This window comes from Pelecanus crispus, chromosome 1 (assembly GCF_030463565.1).
Source record: "Pelecanus crispus isolate bPelCri1 chromosome 1, bPelCri1.pri, whole genome shotgun sequence".
Classification (NCBI taxonomy): Eukaryota; Metazoa; Chordata; class Aves; order Pelecaniformes; family Pelecanidae; genus Pelecanus; species Pelecanus crispus.
The window spans coordinates 11,995,837-12,008,417 of record NC_134643.1 but is presented as its reverse complement, the minus strand read 5'-3'; the positions used below and the strand labels follow the sequence as shown (position 1 = coordinate 12,008,417).

The window sequence follows — 12,581 nt, the reverse complement described above, 5'->3', positions numbered from 1 at the left end:
AGGGCCCTGCCAAAAGAAAACTACAGAAAAAAGATGGGGTAATGCTGAAGATGTCCTCACCCCTTCCCAGTTCTTTGCAGTTGCCATACTTCCCCACTGCAAGGTACAAACATTGTTCACGTCATGCCAATCCTCCTGCTATTCTCCATGCTTCCCAAGCAAGCGCGGAGATCAGTCCTTTCTCACCTCTATGAACAATCCATTCTCACCTCCATGCTGCCTTCTGGCCTCTGCACTTCAACGCTGATGGGGAGAAAGTGAAAGTCCAACATTCATCCAGCACAAGTAATTGCAAATTGTTCAGGGCAACCCTCTCCTCTCCACATCAAACTTTTACCCATCAAGAGGCCCAGTTACCCTGCTTTCAAATCTCCTTGGAAAAGTTCGAAATGCTTAAGTGGCAAACTAATGTTCAGCATAAAGATCCAAAGGGGAGATATTGCATTCTCCGAGGGAGACTGCACATTTCCCTTCCAACCCTGGCCTCAATTGAAGTATTACAATAATGACAGATGAGCTCCTCCAATAAGAGGCTTTCCTTTCCTTGACTTCAGTGCACAATTTTCCAGAGTTTTATGCAACATTTTAATCTGGTGTCTTTCAACTCTATATTCTCTGCTATGTTACTTATGAAAATGGCATTAATAGAAACGGAAAATCTGTTAAGCAGGGTAAGTGCTGTATTACATGTGAGAGCAAAACAAGCAGCCCCTGGCACTGAGCACCAAAAGGATTCCATTAAACAGAAGGAATACAGTCTTCCAACTGGCAGAGTATCATTTCGCTTTGTTGACAGTATATAGTATAATGATTATCTACAGCTGGGATGGGGAAGTATAAATCACGTTAAATTTTTAAGATATACTTAGCTATGCAGACCGCAGGAATACACAACATTCATACATCGATTATGGCTATGGGATTTAATTTTTTTTTTTTTTTAAGCAATAGTTATTTATAGGAACTAAGTGCAACTCCCACATCTTCATTAGCAACCGCTTCAGATCATCCAAACTACAGAAAGTGCTGAGAAATTTGAATAAACACACTTGGCTGACAGTCTTTTCCCAGAAAAACGTATCTTTAGTTTAAATAAATCTTTAACATTCACTCTTTTGCAATATACCAATCTACTTTTTGCTTTGATTAAGAAGTAAATTTTAGTTTCACTAGAATAACATTATTAAAGAGATACTGTCTAAGAATACTGAACAATAAGAACATCTGAACAACGAAGAAAACTCGCTGATAAAATTATTAGCTACAGATTAATTTCTTTGTGCAACTGGCAGAGACTTACAGGATATTGATAATGACTAGGCAAGTAGTCTACAGGAACCTTGCACATTTGTCTTTCACCAGTCACCATCTTATCTTTTATATATTAAAAAGAAACTCAGAAACTGATAGTGTCGACAGCTTGCTGACATGAAAATTTCTTGGTGTTTTCTTCACCCTCCTTTTTCTTTACCCATTAATATAACCCAAATGTATTAGTCAGCAACCTTGGTAGCACAGGACATTGTCTTTGCACAGAACTTAGGGCATGAGATTCGAAACCTAAAAGATCCATTCATAGAAGAAATAACACTCATCACTGGGTACGTTTAAAATGTTTGATAGCTTTGTAGAATGGGAATATAAAAAGTATGGATACGCATTAGCAAAAGACTTCTTTTTTTTTTTCCTATTTTTAAATTCTGTTTTCATCACTTAGCTTGTTTTTCATATATAAAAATAATAAACATGTAGGCAAATATTAATTTCTTAAAAACATCCTAGTAAAAAGAATTCAACATCTGGTACAAAGTTACCATGTATGTTTAGAAAGCAACCAATATATTTTCAGAAAAGAATGGCACAACTTCCCCTTGCCTACGTTGTAAAAACCCAGACACTTTCGTTGAAGATCATATACTTTTAAAAAGCAAGGTAAGCACAATGGCAGAGATTGGTAAGAGTCCTCTTTCTTGCCCATAAGGCAAACAATTGGATTGATTAATATTAAGGTAGGTGGGAGAGGAAATTTAAGAAAGGGACAATTGCCAAAAAACTGTCACTATGAAAGCTAGTCAGAAAACAAGTTCTACTCTGTGAAAAATTCTGAAGTTTTGGAAATTTATTTTTCCTCCACATCAAGATGAACCAGCTGCTCCTAATCTGGAGAGCCCATTGGTTAGGGCACCACCTATTCATCAGCCTACTCATACTGGCAGTACTGAGGCTGTCTCTCAATCTCTCCTGTTGGAATATTACATAGATTAAATATTGATTGAGCTTGGTAAACTACAGACCTGTGCTAAGAGCCTACGGTCAGAGAGAACAAGGACTTTCTCACATCCAAGAAAAGCATCCTGACTATCAAGAGAGCAAGCATGACCTAGCTTCTTATGAACTTGGCTATAGACCAGTTTCTGTATCTTTGGATTAAAGCCGGGGTGAGGGAGTATTCTGCTTTTCCTTCAAACTAGCCCATCAGTTGATGGGTTTCTGTCACAGGTGAAGGTTGCTCAACAGCAGGTACCACAAGCTATTGTGAATGTCTCCTACTGCAAATTTCTCTTTCATTTGATTTGGGGGAACCAAGCCAAAGAAAGTTTGTTTGAAAGGAATTATTTTAGTGAAAACTTTTGATGGGTCAGCATTTTCCAGTAAAAAAAAAAAAAAAAACCAAAACAAAACATTTCCTCAGAAAATTCCTAACCAGCTCTAGTCATCACTTTTCAGAGAGGTCACATGTCCATAGAATGGAAATTGCAATGTATGTGGAAAAGAAGTTCAGAAAAGTGTAGTAGCATAGTGCTTGTATCTGTGTGTCACCTGCTAAGAATTCCCACAAAAGCATAATCATCCCTGAGCAGACTGAGCACAGAAGCTCTGGCGAGATGTTCAGCATCCTACAGAACCACACTCTTACTGTAGGGGAAAAATGACAGATTTTACTGTGCATGATGCTGCCTGTCTTTTTTTGACTTGCCCACTTGGATCACAAAATATTCCACTTTGAATTCCCATTTCAAAATATTTATTTTTTTAACGAGAAAATGTAGTTCTGTCTTGGAAACCATCAACATCGCTTGCCACACACATCGCCTGATGCCCTCAGCCCAGGACCCAGACGCCGCGTGTGCCTGCCCTCGCTCTGCCCGCTCCTGGCAGATCCTTTCCCTGAATCGTGGCTGTCTTTTGTTTCTGTCTGTGCAAAGGTCTGACCCTAACAATATTGGCGGAAGGAAGGAAGGAAAGGTTTGTAGAAACCTTTGCAAACTTTTTTTTCCTTAGACGTCTCCCCAGAGGGCCAATAGAAGCACGAAGTTAGCTCTTCAGATATCCAGTCCAAGGGGGACACTTCAGGAAAGAAATTCAGCTAAAGAGCTTCCAGCACTTGATTACTTATTGTTTGTTCCTCCTCCCCCCGCCGCCTCCTGGATTTCATCGGGAACATCTAATGAAATTCCAAGTATTTCAGCCTGGAAATAGCACGTTCATGCTGCTGAACTTCAGCAAGGACATTCCCTTTCATCAACGCACTATCCTGTGTTTTGGGTATGCCGTGTCAACTTCTGTCACTTAACATTTATTCTGCCACTTGGAAATTAAGGACGCACGTTTCCTCCTGTCCCAGTAGCGGCCGGGCGGACCTGTGGGCACCGGTGAGGTTTCCTTCTCCCGCTCTCAGCGCCTCCGGGGCTCCCGGTCCTGAGCGAGCCCCGAGTGCCCCCTTCACGCGGGGAGGAGGTGGCGGCAAGCAGCCACCTCTCCGCAAACCACCAAACCGTGCCGGGTGCCCCCGCAAAGCGCTGGCCGCGGACGCCCTGCTGCGGGCAGAGCGCGGCTTGCCCCGACCCTCCGCGCTGCCCCCGCGCCGCTCCGCTCCGCGCCGCAGCCCGCCCCGGGCGCGGGAGGCGCTGGGCGGCACCGGCGCACCGAAGCCCTGCCCGGCCGCCGGCTGCGGGGCGAGGTGCCTGCCCCGCCGAGCAGGTAGGAGCTGACGGGCGCTGGAGCTGGGGGGTCTCCCCGCCTGCCCCCACCTGCGGGGGGTGGGGGGGGCGCCCGGTGCATCCACGCTCGCCACGGCGCAGCGAAGGAGAGGGAAAAGGATGCGGCTGTGAGGTGGCGGGGGGCGGCTAGCGAAGTGGTAGAAAAACTAACCTGCCGCAGGGATGGTGATGGGAAGCAGCAGCAGCTGATGGAGCAGCAAGGCTGGCAGCAGTTGGGCGGCCCACATGGTGCTGGCGGCCCCCCCGGCGGCCGGCGGGGAGGCGAAGAGGAGAAGGCTCCTCGGAAGGACCCTGCGCACAGCCGGTCACTAGAGGAGGCAGAGTGAGCCCAGCCGCTTTTTATTGCGGTGATCTAAGTTTGTTGTGTGATTAACTGGAAAGATCTGGGTCCCAACTCCCTCTTACGGTAAGAAACTGTTTAACAACATCCCCTCTCTGCCTCCTCTCCTCCTCCCCTCCCCAGGAGCTGCCTCCCATCCCGCCTCGCAGCCAGCCCGGGGAGAGGGCTCCCATCCTTCCCTCCCGCCTTCCCCCCTGCCTCCATCCCTCAGGCGCTCAGGAGGAGCAGCCGGGCCGGGCCGGCCCCCCAGCTCTTGCCCCCGGGCTGGTGTCTGCTGCTACGCAGCTCTCCGGAGCCTCCCCCCAACCCCTCCTGCCCCCAGAGCACCCCTTTGCCCTCTCATCTGCAGGCAGAACAAACCTCTTCCTCCTCGCAGACATTGCCCTTCACAACCTCTCCCTTTCTCCACCCGCCCCTCAGGCGCATCCCCAGGCAGCACCCTCATCCATAGCCATTTCAGGAGGACTCCCCCACCCCGTGGCCAGGGACAGAGCAAGGACAATTTCCCAGTAAGGAAACACCTTTCCTCCGACCTGCCTATGGCTGCCCCTGGCCACCAGCCTGGCCTCTCCATCACCCTCTTTGGCTGTCTGACAAATGCCACTTCCCCAAAATTGTGGCAACTCTGAAGTATCTAAAGGTCAAGTATCAGCTGATTGGCATCGCTCCATGGAGACAAGCCTCAGTCCAAAGCAAGGCCCGACCTTCCTTCCATCGCAGGCAAAGTGGTTATAATTCTTCTATTGCACTTCATTTTAACCTCATGGATGCAATGGCATTGGTTTTTGTTTAAAGTCATGAGACCGGCCTTCGTGACACGCAAGTGTTCAAAAATAAACACTTCAGGAGAAGTTCTGCCTTAATTTAAACTGTTTCTTTCTCCCATGCACCCACCTACCGTCTATAGCACGAGTGTGTGACAACACAGGAAACCATTTCCCTCCATTTTCCACAAATAAACCAGAGACCATGCCGTGTGAGTCAGAAAACGGGTCTCGATCTCCAGCCCAGATTCCTTTGCCCAGACTTACTATCCACACTGCTGATAAACACCTTTGAGTGTAGCAGCTTTTCTTAAAAATGGGTTGTTTCCCAAGCTACAAATGTTCATTGTTAAGTTTTATTCAATTTTTTCCTATATTCCCAAAACTTTTTTTTTTTTCACCCAATTTATGCCCAGTGGCAAAACATAAAATTTCCATTTGGGAATTGCTGCCTTGGTAAATGAAGGAAAGGGGACAGGAAGGAGTTGAGAGAGAGTCTGTGAAGAAAATATTTTGAACATTTGGCATTACAGGAAAAACACATTTATGTGAGAAAAAAAATACTTTCTGAAATCTGCAGAATGAAAATTATTTCTAGGGTTTTTTTTTTTTTGCTGTCCTTGTTTTTCTTTTTCTCCCAAGAATAAAAGTTAATTTACAGGAGTTCCTTAGAGATGCACAACCTGAGACCAGAGAAGATGTATCCCACTGGCCAATGACCTTGTGTGAAATCCTTGTCCACTGCAACTGATAGAACATGGATATCTCACTTACTTTTTCTTTTCTGTTTTTCTCCCTATGCTTAAAGACAGACATAAATACAAACAATAAGCAACAAAAATAATCATATCACCATGCTATGCCCAAAATAGCCACATTCAGTTAACCAGACATATTTGACTTGTTGTCCATGCATGTGGTGAGTGACCTTTTTTTGTATAAAGCACAAAATCATGTGCCATTAAAGTCAAGTAGATTTTTTTGCCACTGACTTCCCTGAGGGGAGTATTTGGCCTGTAGTCAGATTTCTCCTGAATTTTAAGAAGACTTCTGCTGTGTCTCTTGAGGACTAGGGTGTTTCCTAATGGAGAAAATATTTTGCTATATGGATTCCCATTATTAATACATCGTCCTGTGTATTATTCATGATGTATTTGCAGTTCTGCTTGAGAGCTCAAGTCATGGGTATAAGCTTCTTTGGCTGCATATATTATGCTGGGCAGGTGCAACTCCATAGTCCTGGTCCAATTTTGGGGACCTGCTGGAGGACACTTCTGCCTTTTACATAAGCCCTATATATCTCCCCTCAGTGGAAACTAGGGCACACGGAGTGGAGGGCCACGGACAGAAGGGAGATTAGAAAGGGAAAGATCCTATAAATGCTATATTCAGATGCTCTATTCATAGGCAGTCAAGACAAAGGTTTGCATCTGGATGTGGGAAATAAAAATATCCTTTCGTCCCGCATCATATACTGCAAAGTGTAGTATGATCCTTTTTCTGCATCTTCTTGCCCCATCTATTTTACAGCTGAAGCATAATAGTCTAGTTCAGTTCAATCAAATTTTACTTTGGAATGAATTTCAATATGAAGGAAGGCTGCAAAAATTGCATTTCATGGTTAAGTTTTCAAAAAGAATTCCATGTTAAGTTTGAGTCTGCACATAGAGAAACTAAAGATATAAATATGATAATCAAAAGTAGTAGGTTTTATGCAAGAATATTCTGTTATGCTTCCTGACCTTTTGAGGCCATGTTTTCTGACCTATAAATCTCTTTATCTTTTTCTGGTTTTGTGGCTTAGCTGAGAGTGGGGATTTTTTGTTTTCTTTTTTTTTTTTCTTCTCTTTTTTTTGGCAGCTTTGCAAACTTGCCCTGATAACCTGACTTTCAAATCAGTATAGCTCTGTATTAGGAAAGTAGCATAACATTTCTGTGGAAGATATCTAAAAAGAAAAGAGTTACTGCACACTTTACCAAAGATGTATTTGCTCTGGACTGCTTACATGCATAAAAAAGTTTGAAAAACTTTATTTTGGTTGGAAAAGGAAGCAGACATGACCAAATACATAGAAACTGCTATTTTTATATTCCCTTTTCTGACCATAACCACAGTTGGATCTTTTTTTCAGATGTAATTTGCTATTCAGAAATGCTAGATATCCACAGTTTCAGCAGGAATCTTCACACACACACACACACACAGTAATACCAAGTCACAATTAGCTTTAAAGAAAGCTTTTCTAAATGAACCAGCATCTGTTATATGAATCACCTCTTGTGTACAAAATAAAACTTTTTACTTCTTGATTTATCTGGTACAGGTATCACTGTTAAGGTCCTATTGGATAATAAGCCAAATAAAATAAGCAAGTGCATGTAGTAATTATTGTTCAACATTGAGTTGATTGATAAGAAAGTCTCAGGCTGTCTGAGAAGTTTAAACCAAGCAATTGTGCTTCACATTTCAAGCAGGATAAATTTTTATTGTCTTTTTTTATAAACGGAGCTTGAGAATAGGAAGAGAAAAGGCTGAGGTATGGACCACGAGATTCAACAGTGCTGGGAAAGTTGTCAATACTTGCTAAGGCACCTCAGCCAGAGCCCCAGCTGGACACATGGCACCTTCCAGCCTAGTCCCCAAGCCTTCTTCATGCAGAAAGAAAAAGGCAAATAAGGATGGAAGGCTGAAAGGAAGAAGGGGAAGAAGGGGATCATAAGTTCCAAGCACAGGAATTAATGTCTGGTTGAAAGCAGAAGGTCAGAAACTCCTCTGAGTCCACCATTTTAGATTCAGTGAAAAGGATTTTGCATGTCATCATATTAAATGCTGCATATCTGAACTGCTACTCCCAAAGGACAAGTTCCCCACACCAGTCAAGTGTTTAAAAGCCCCATGCAGTGAAGTGGGAGGGTGTGGCACATCAGATGAGGCTTCTTGTTGATTAGTCACCAGGGAAACCCAGGAATGAAGACAAGAGACACACCTCCCTCTGCAATGTAGACACTAACCTACAGTCCTGAGGCAGTCACCTTTGCAAACACGGCATTCACAGGTAAAATTCCATGTGTATTTAATAACCCAAACTGTCTAGTTTTAAAAAGCTTCTTATTCCTTCAGCTCATGTCAGAGGTTACAAATAAAAATCAGTCAGGGGCTATTACCTGGCTTTGTAGGCTCAAGGTATGGTATGATTTGGCTTCAAACTATGCAGTTGCTTTTTCCTCTACTCCAAAACAGACTTGTGCAAGTAGCTTCACACCTTGACTGAGCACTTTCATGGCACAAATATGCAAAATAATGCAGGGCATATGCAAAATGTGAAATTGTCTAGATTATCATTTTATACACAAATGCATGCTCCTGGGGAATGAAAAATATGGTTTTGAAGTTGCTGAGGTTAAAAAGGAACATGAGCTCCGAAGTGACTTTGTTGTGCTTGGTTCCACCTGTTATAATTCATATATATTCATAATATTCAAACACACATAATATGTCATGATGCACAATGCAGCTGATGATAATACAGCCCTTCAAAATCAGTTTGGAAATTAATATTTCCAACATTTTGGGAAAGAAAAAAAGAAAAGAAAAATGAAAGGATCGATATACAGCACACTGCTCTTAGTAAGAAATATCTGATCAAATTTTATCTGATGAAAATTTAGATATTTCCACACCTAAATGTTTTACCTACAAGGAGATAAATTTTACAAACAAATGTGCATGCAAAATGGTTATTTTCATAAAAATTCCCAGTAATATCTATTTGAAGTTTTTGAGAATGTGCTGCATTGTGGCTATACAATTCTAGGGACACAAAAAATCCCTCACTCTACTCAGAAGAATTGTTACTTATACATACTCAGAGTTTAGGTATATTGACTGAGGACAATAAACTTTTTGTTTACATTTGTTTGTTTCCTCTTCTATTAGTCTCTGCCACTCCAAGTCTAGAAAGGATAAACATCACTGGCAGTACTGTTAAATAGATTCTAATGTACTTTTCCTGTATTACTCAGGGCCTAATTTGATCTGCAAAACTTTTACAATAGATTTTTTTTTTTTTTTGTACAAGAATGTAAGAAAAAATGAACCTCTCTTTGACCTTAGTCTACTAAAATCAAGTTGTGGTACTGGCCATTGGAAAAACAAACAGAAGCTAAATACATTTGTTATGAAGCAACAGCCCCAGAAGGCCTTAATTTACATGCCATAGTTACTGAGTTACTTCTCTGAGGACAGTTATTCTCTATACTGTTTAACCATTCAAATATGCATCCATTTGTGCTTCTCCATAAGTGTTTCATTTTTAGCAAATAAAGAAATGTACTTCATGCTTATTAGAAGACACATTCTCTAGGACAAAGTAGTCTGAAAATCAGAGGCTTGGCCAAATTCACCTGTGGTTATCACCCAGTCTTCAGATCTCCCTTTTTCCAGCTGTTATTCTTTTTTTGATTCAGAAAACCTTCATTCCTTTGCATATTTAGGTAAACTACAAAGCTTAATCATGATCAAGGAAATCTACATTTGTGTATATGTATATTTAAATGCATTTCTTCTTTTTTTTATTTTTGAAAATCTTGAAAATATGAGCCCAAAATATTCAGCCACTAAGGAAATCTGCAAATCACATTGATTTTAAAATCACCCACTTTTTAAAGCAGTTTAAGGATCGTAGTGCCTGAGCTAAGGTGTGTATATATGTGATTTTGACATTACAGTAATGCTTACTCTGAAACTTTTATATGTACAGATAATTCACTCTTCCCTCTGCATTTTTTAAGTCAGTGAAAACCAAGAGTGTACTTAAGTAAAACCACTGAACACACCTGACAATATTTTTTCATTTAACTGGTTAAACCATAAAACTGATGGTATTTTTTCTAAGATCTTTTTATGTATTAAATCCCAAACTGGAGAATAACTTTTGGTTTTCCTAGAGCATTTTTTATTTTCTGTAATTGCTCTTACTTTAAAAATAAACTTTTGAAGGATTTCAAATCAGGACACCATTTTCACTTAAAAAAAAAAATCATCTAAAAAATCCCAACAATAAACAAACAAAAAAATTTTCCAGGAAAATTTTGACAAAAACAATGGAGAGATGTTAATACAAGCCCATGTATTGTTTTGTTCATCTTAAATGTGTGCTTTTAAGTTGGCAAAAGTTTAAAACAGGTTCTCTGTAGTATACATTTTACCCTCAGAGGAGGTAAAACGGTTGACAGACAGTGAAGGGTCCTTATCTTCCAATACGATACTTCTGTAAAAGAAACATCATTGCGAGTTATGCTGAGAAGACCCTACCAAAACTGCTGCTGAAAGACCAGCTACAAAAAAAATAACGTAGAGATGTTTAACAAAATGAGGTATTGCTATAAAAATACTATTAATATCTCTCAGACTGGTAGACTTTTAAAAATTTTTCTTCAATATATTTAGAGTAACAAAGAATAAAATTAAGCCAGTGTTTGACTATGAATTATGTATCATGGAATAACTTTAGCAATTCAAAAATCCAGAAACAAAAGCATTAGCCCTTTGAATTCCAGAGAATGAAGACTTCCAGAACTTCTTGTCAAGAGTAAATTCTCTAGGATTTCATATCAAAGAGGAGAATTTCTACCTAGGGTGCTGTTAAAGATTTTTAGAAAAAAAAAACTAAACAGGGATTCATCAGTTTCCTAGCAATCTCTCAGACATGAGGATGTATTAATAGCAGCTCAGAGAAAACACAAACAACAAAAAAGAACTCACAATTCATGGCCATAAAGCACTGATCTTTCCTGGTTTAAGGTTTGAAACTGCAGAGACAGAAAGCTTGCCAAGACATCAGAAAAGCTGTTATCAGAGGAGGAATCTCAGCTTGACTTCTTTTCAAGAACAAGCTTTGGGTACTTTATTTGAATCAAAGTCTCCTTGTTTGGGATATGAGCTTTGTAATGCAGCTACTGGAAAATAGTCAAGTAGGGAAAAGGGACATGTGGCTGCAGAATCAGGACAGGAACTCTCAAAGGAAGACTAGGACAAACTGTTAAATTTCTCTGCTGTTTCCTCTATATACTGAAGAGAAACCCTTTTCAGTTCAGTTTTGTCCCTTAAAGATCTTACACAGGTATTTCAACGCTGGTACTGAAATGACACTGATAACAGTGTGATTGCTCTTTGTTTGCTATGCCAGTAAAACACATACACATTTTCTCTCCACTATTTTTAGTGTTCCATACCTCAACACTATGGTGTCTATTTTTACCAAGTACCCAATCCCCACTTTTCATAGAGATTAATTTTTGCCAAGCTTTCTTCTTAAAGGTGAAATTTGAGCATGGATGACTAGGCTTCACTGCACATTAAACAGTGACAGAGTATATTCTCACCTTAGCATATTCTTCTGCTGAAGATTTTGCTACCAACTTCTGTAGCAGAAATAAGACTGAAGCAGAATCTAGACGCCTATGGTCTGAAGTTACAATTCTAAAGCTGTCTGCTTGTTCATGGGCGTCAGCTTTGCTCAACTTTCCCAAAATTTGATCCCATTCTTCACAACCAAAATGAAACATCAATTAAAGAATAAGTTTTTGAATTTGGAACACTACTGTTAAGCAAGCTGGTATGATGGCCTATTTCAATATTTTTTATCAGATTATTAAATAAAATTATCTTCTTAATAAAATCAGATTGATAGGAATACACATAAAGCAACAAAAGTATTTACAATAGTGGCATAGAAAAAACTTTATGGAAAAGTATTTTTTCTGCTGAATAGCAGTTGTGGTCTATTCTAAACAGAAACACATTATTTCTGACTTGGTATTATTACTACAAGTTTTTTTGAAGTCTTTCTTATAAAAGCAAGATACAGATTAATACTCATTGTGTATTTAACTCCCCAGATCAGTAACACTGGGTTTTAATTTAAGAATCTGCAGATTAGGTTGAAGGACAAGTCCACATAGACAAGAAACTTTATCTGAGAGTAATCAGTGAAGGCTGTCTAGGGAGAAGTATAAAAACAGAACAAGTTTGCAGTAATACTTCCTTAGAATGTTTTTGAACCTGCCAACATTTGATGGTCACCTAATTTTTGGTGTTATGAAAGTAATTATCTTTATGGTGATTTATAACTTTTTTCTCTCTTTATGCAGCCTACCAAGGTTCCAATGTAAACAGATAAACAAAAATATGAGCTAAATTAGCTGGGAAAGGAATTTTCAAATATACAATTTTGTGAGTTGTTTTTTTTACTTCTGGTACAAAATTTTTCACATATAAAAGCTGAAAAATAATAGCTTCTTCATACTATGGAACAATAAATGTTCAGTGTTATAATTTTATTACTTTTCCTTAAGAAGGAAAAAAAAAACCCAAAACCCAAGAACCCCTCTGTCCTTTACTTGATTTTCATGTAAACATTTGAATAAACAATTTTTAATAAGAAAATAAACCCATCAATTCTCATAATACGTAGA

The 12,581-nt window shown here is 40.0% G+C and overlaps 1 protein-coding gene across 1 annotated transcript in view; it reads right to left on the bottom strand.

The window, feature by feature from the left end:
- The window catches only part of HGF (hepatocyte growth factor), a 58,523-nt gene extending 53,211 nt beyond the window's left edge, over window positions 1–5,312 (bottom strand). Inside the window, exon 1 of the mRNA XM_075727705.1 lies at window positions 5,240–5,312. Within this exon, the coding sequence (XP_075583820.1) occupies window positions 5,240–5,312 (73 nt within the window). The remainder of the gene's footprint in view (window positions 1–5,239) is intronic.
- Window positions 5,313–12,581: the final 7,269 nt, after the last annotated feature.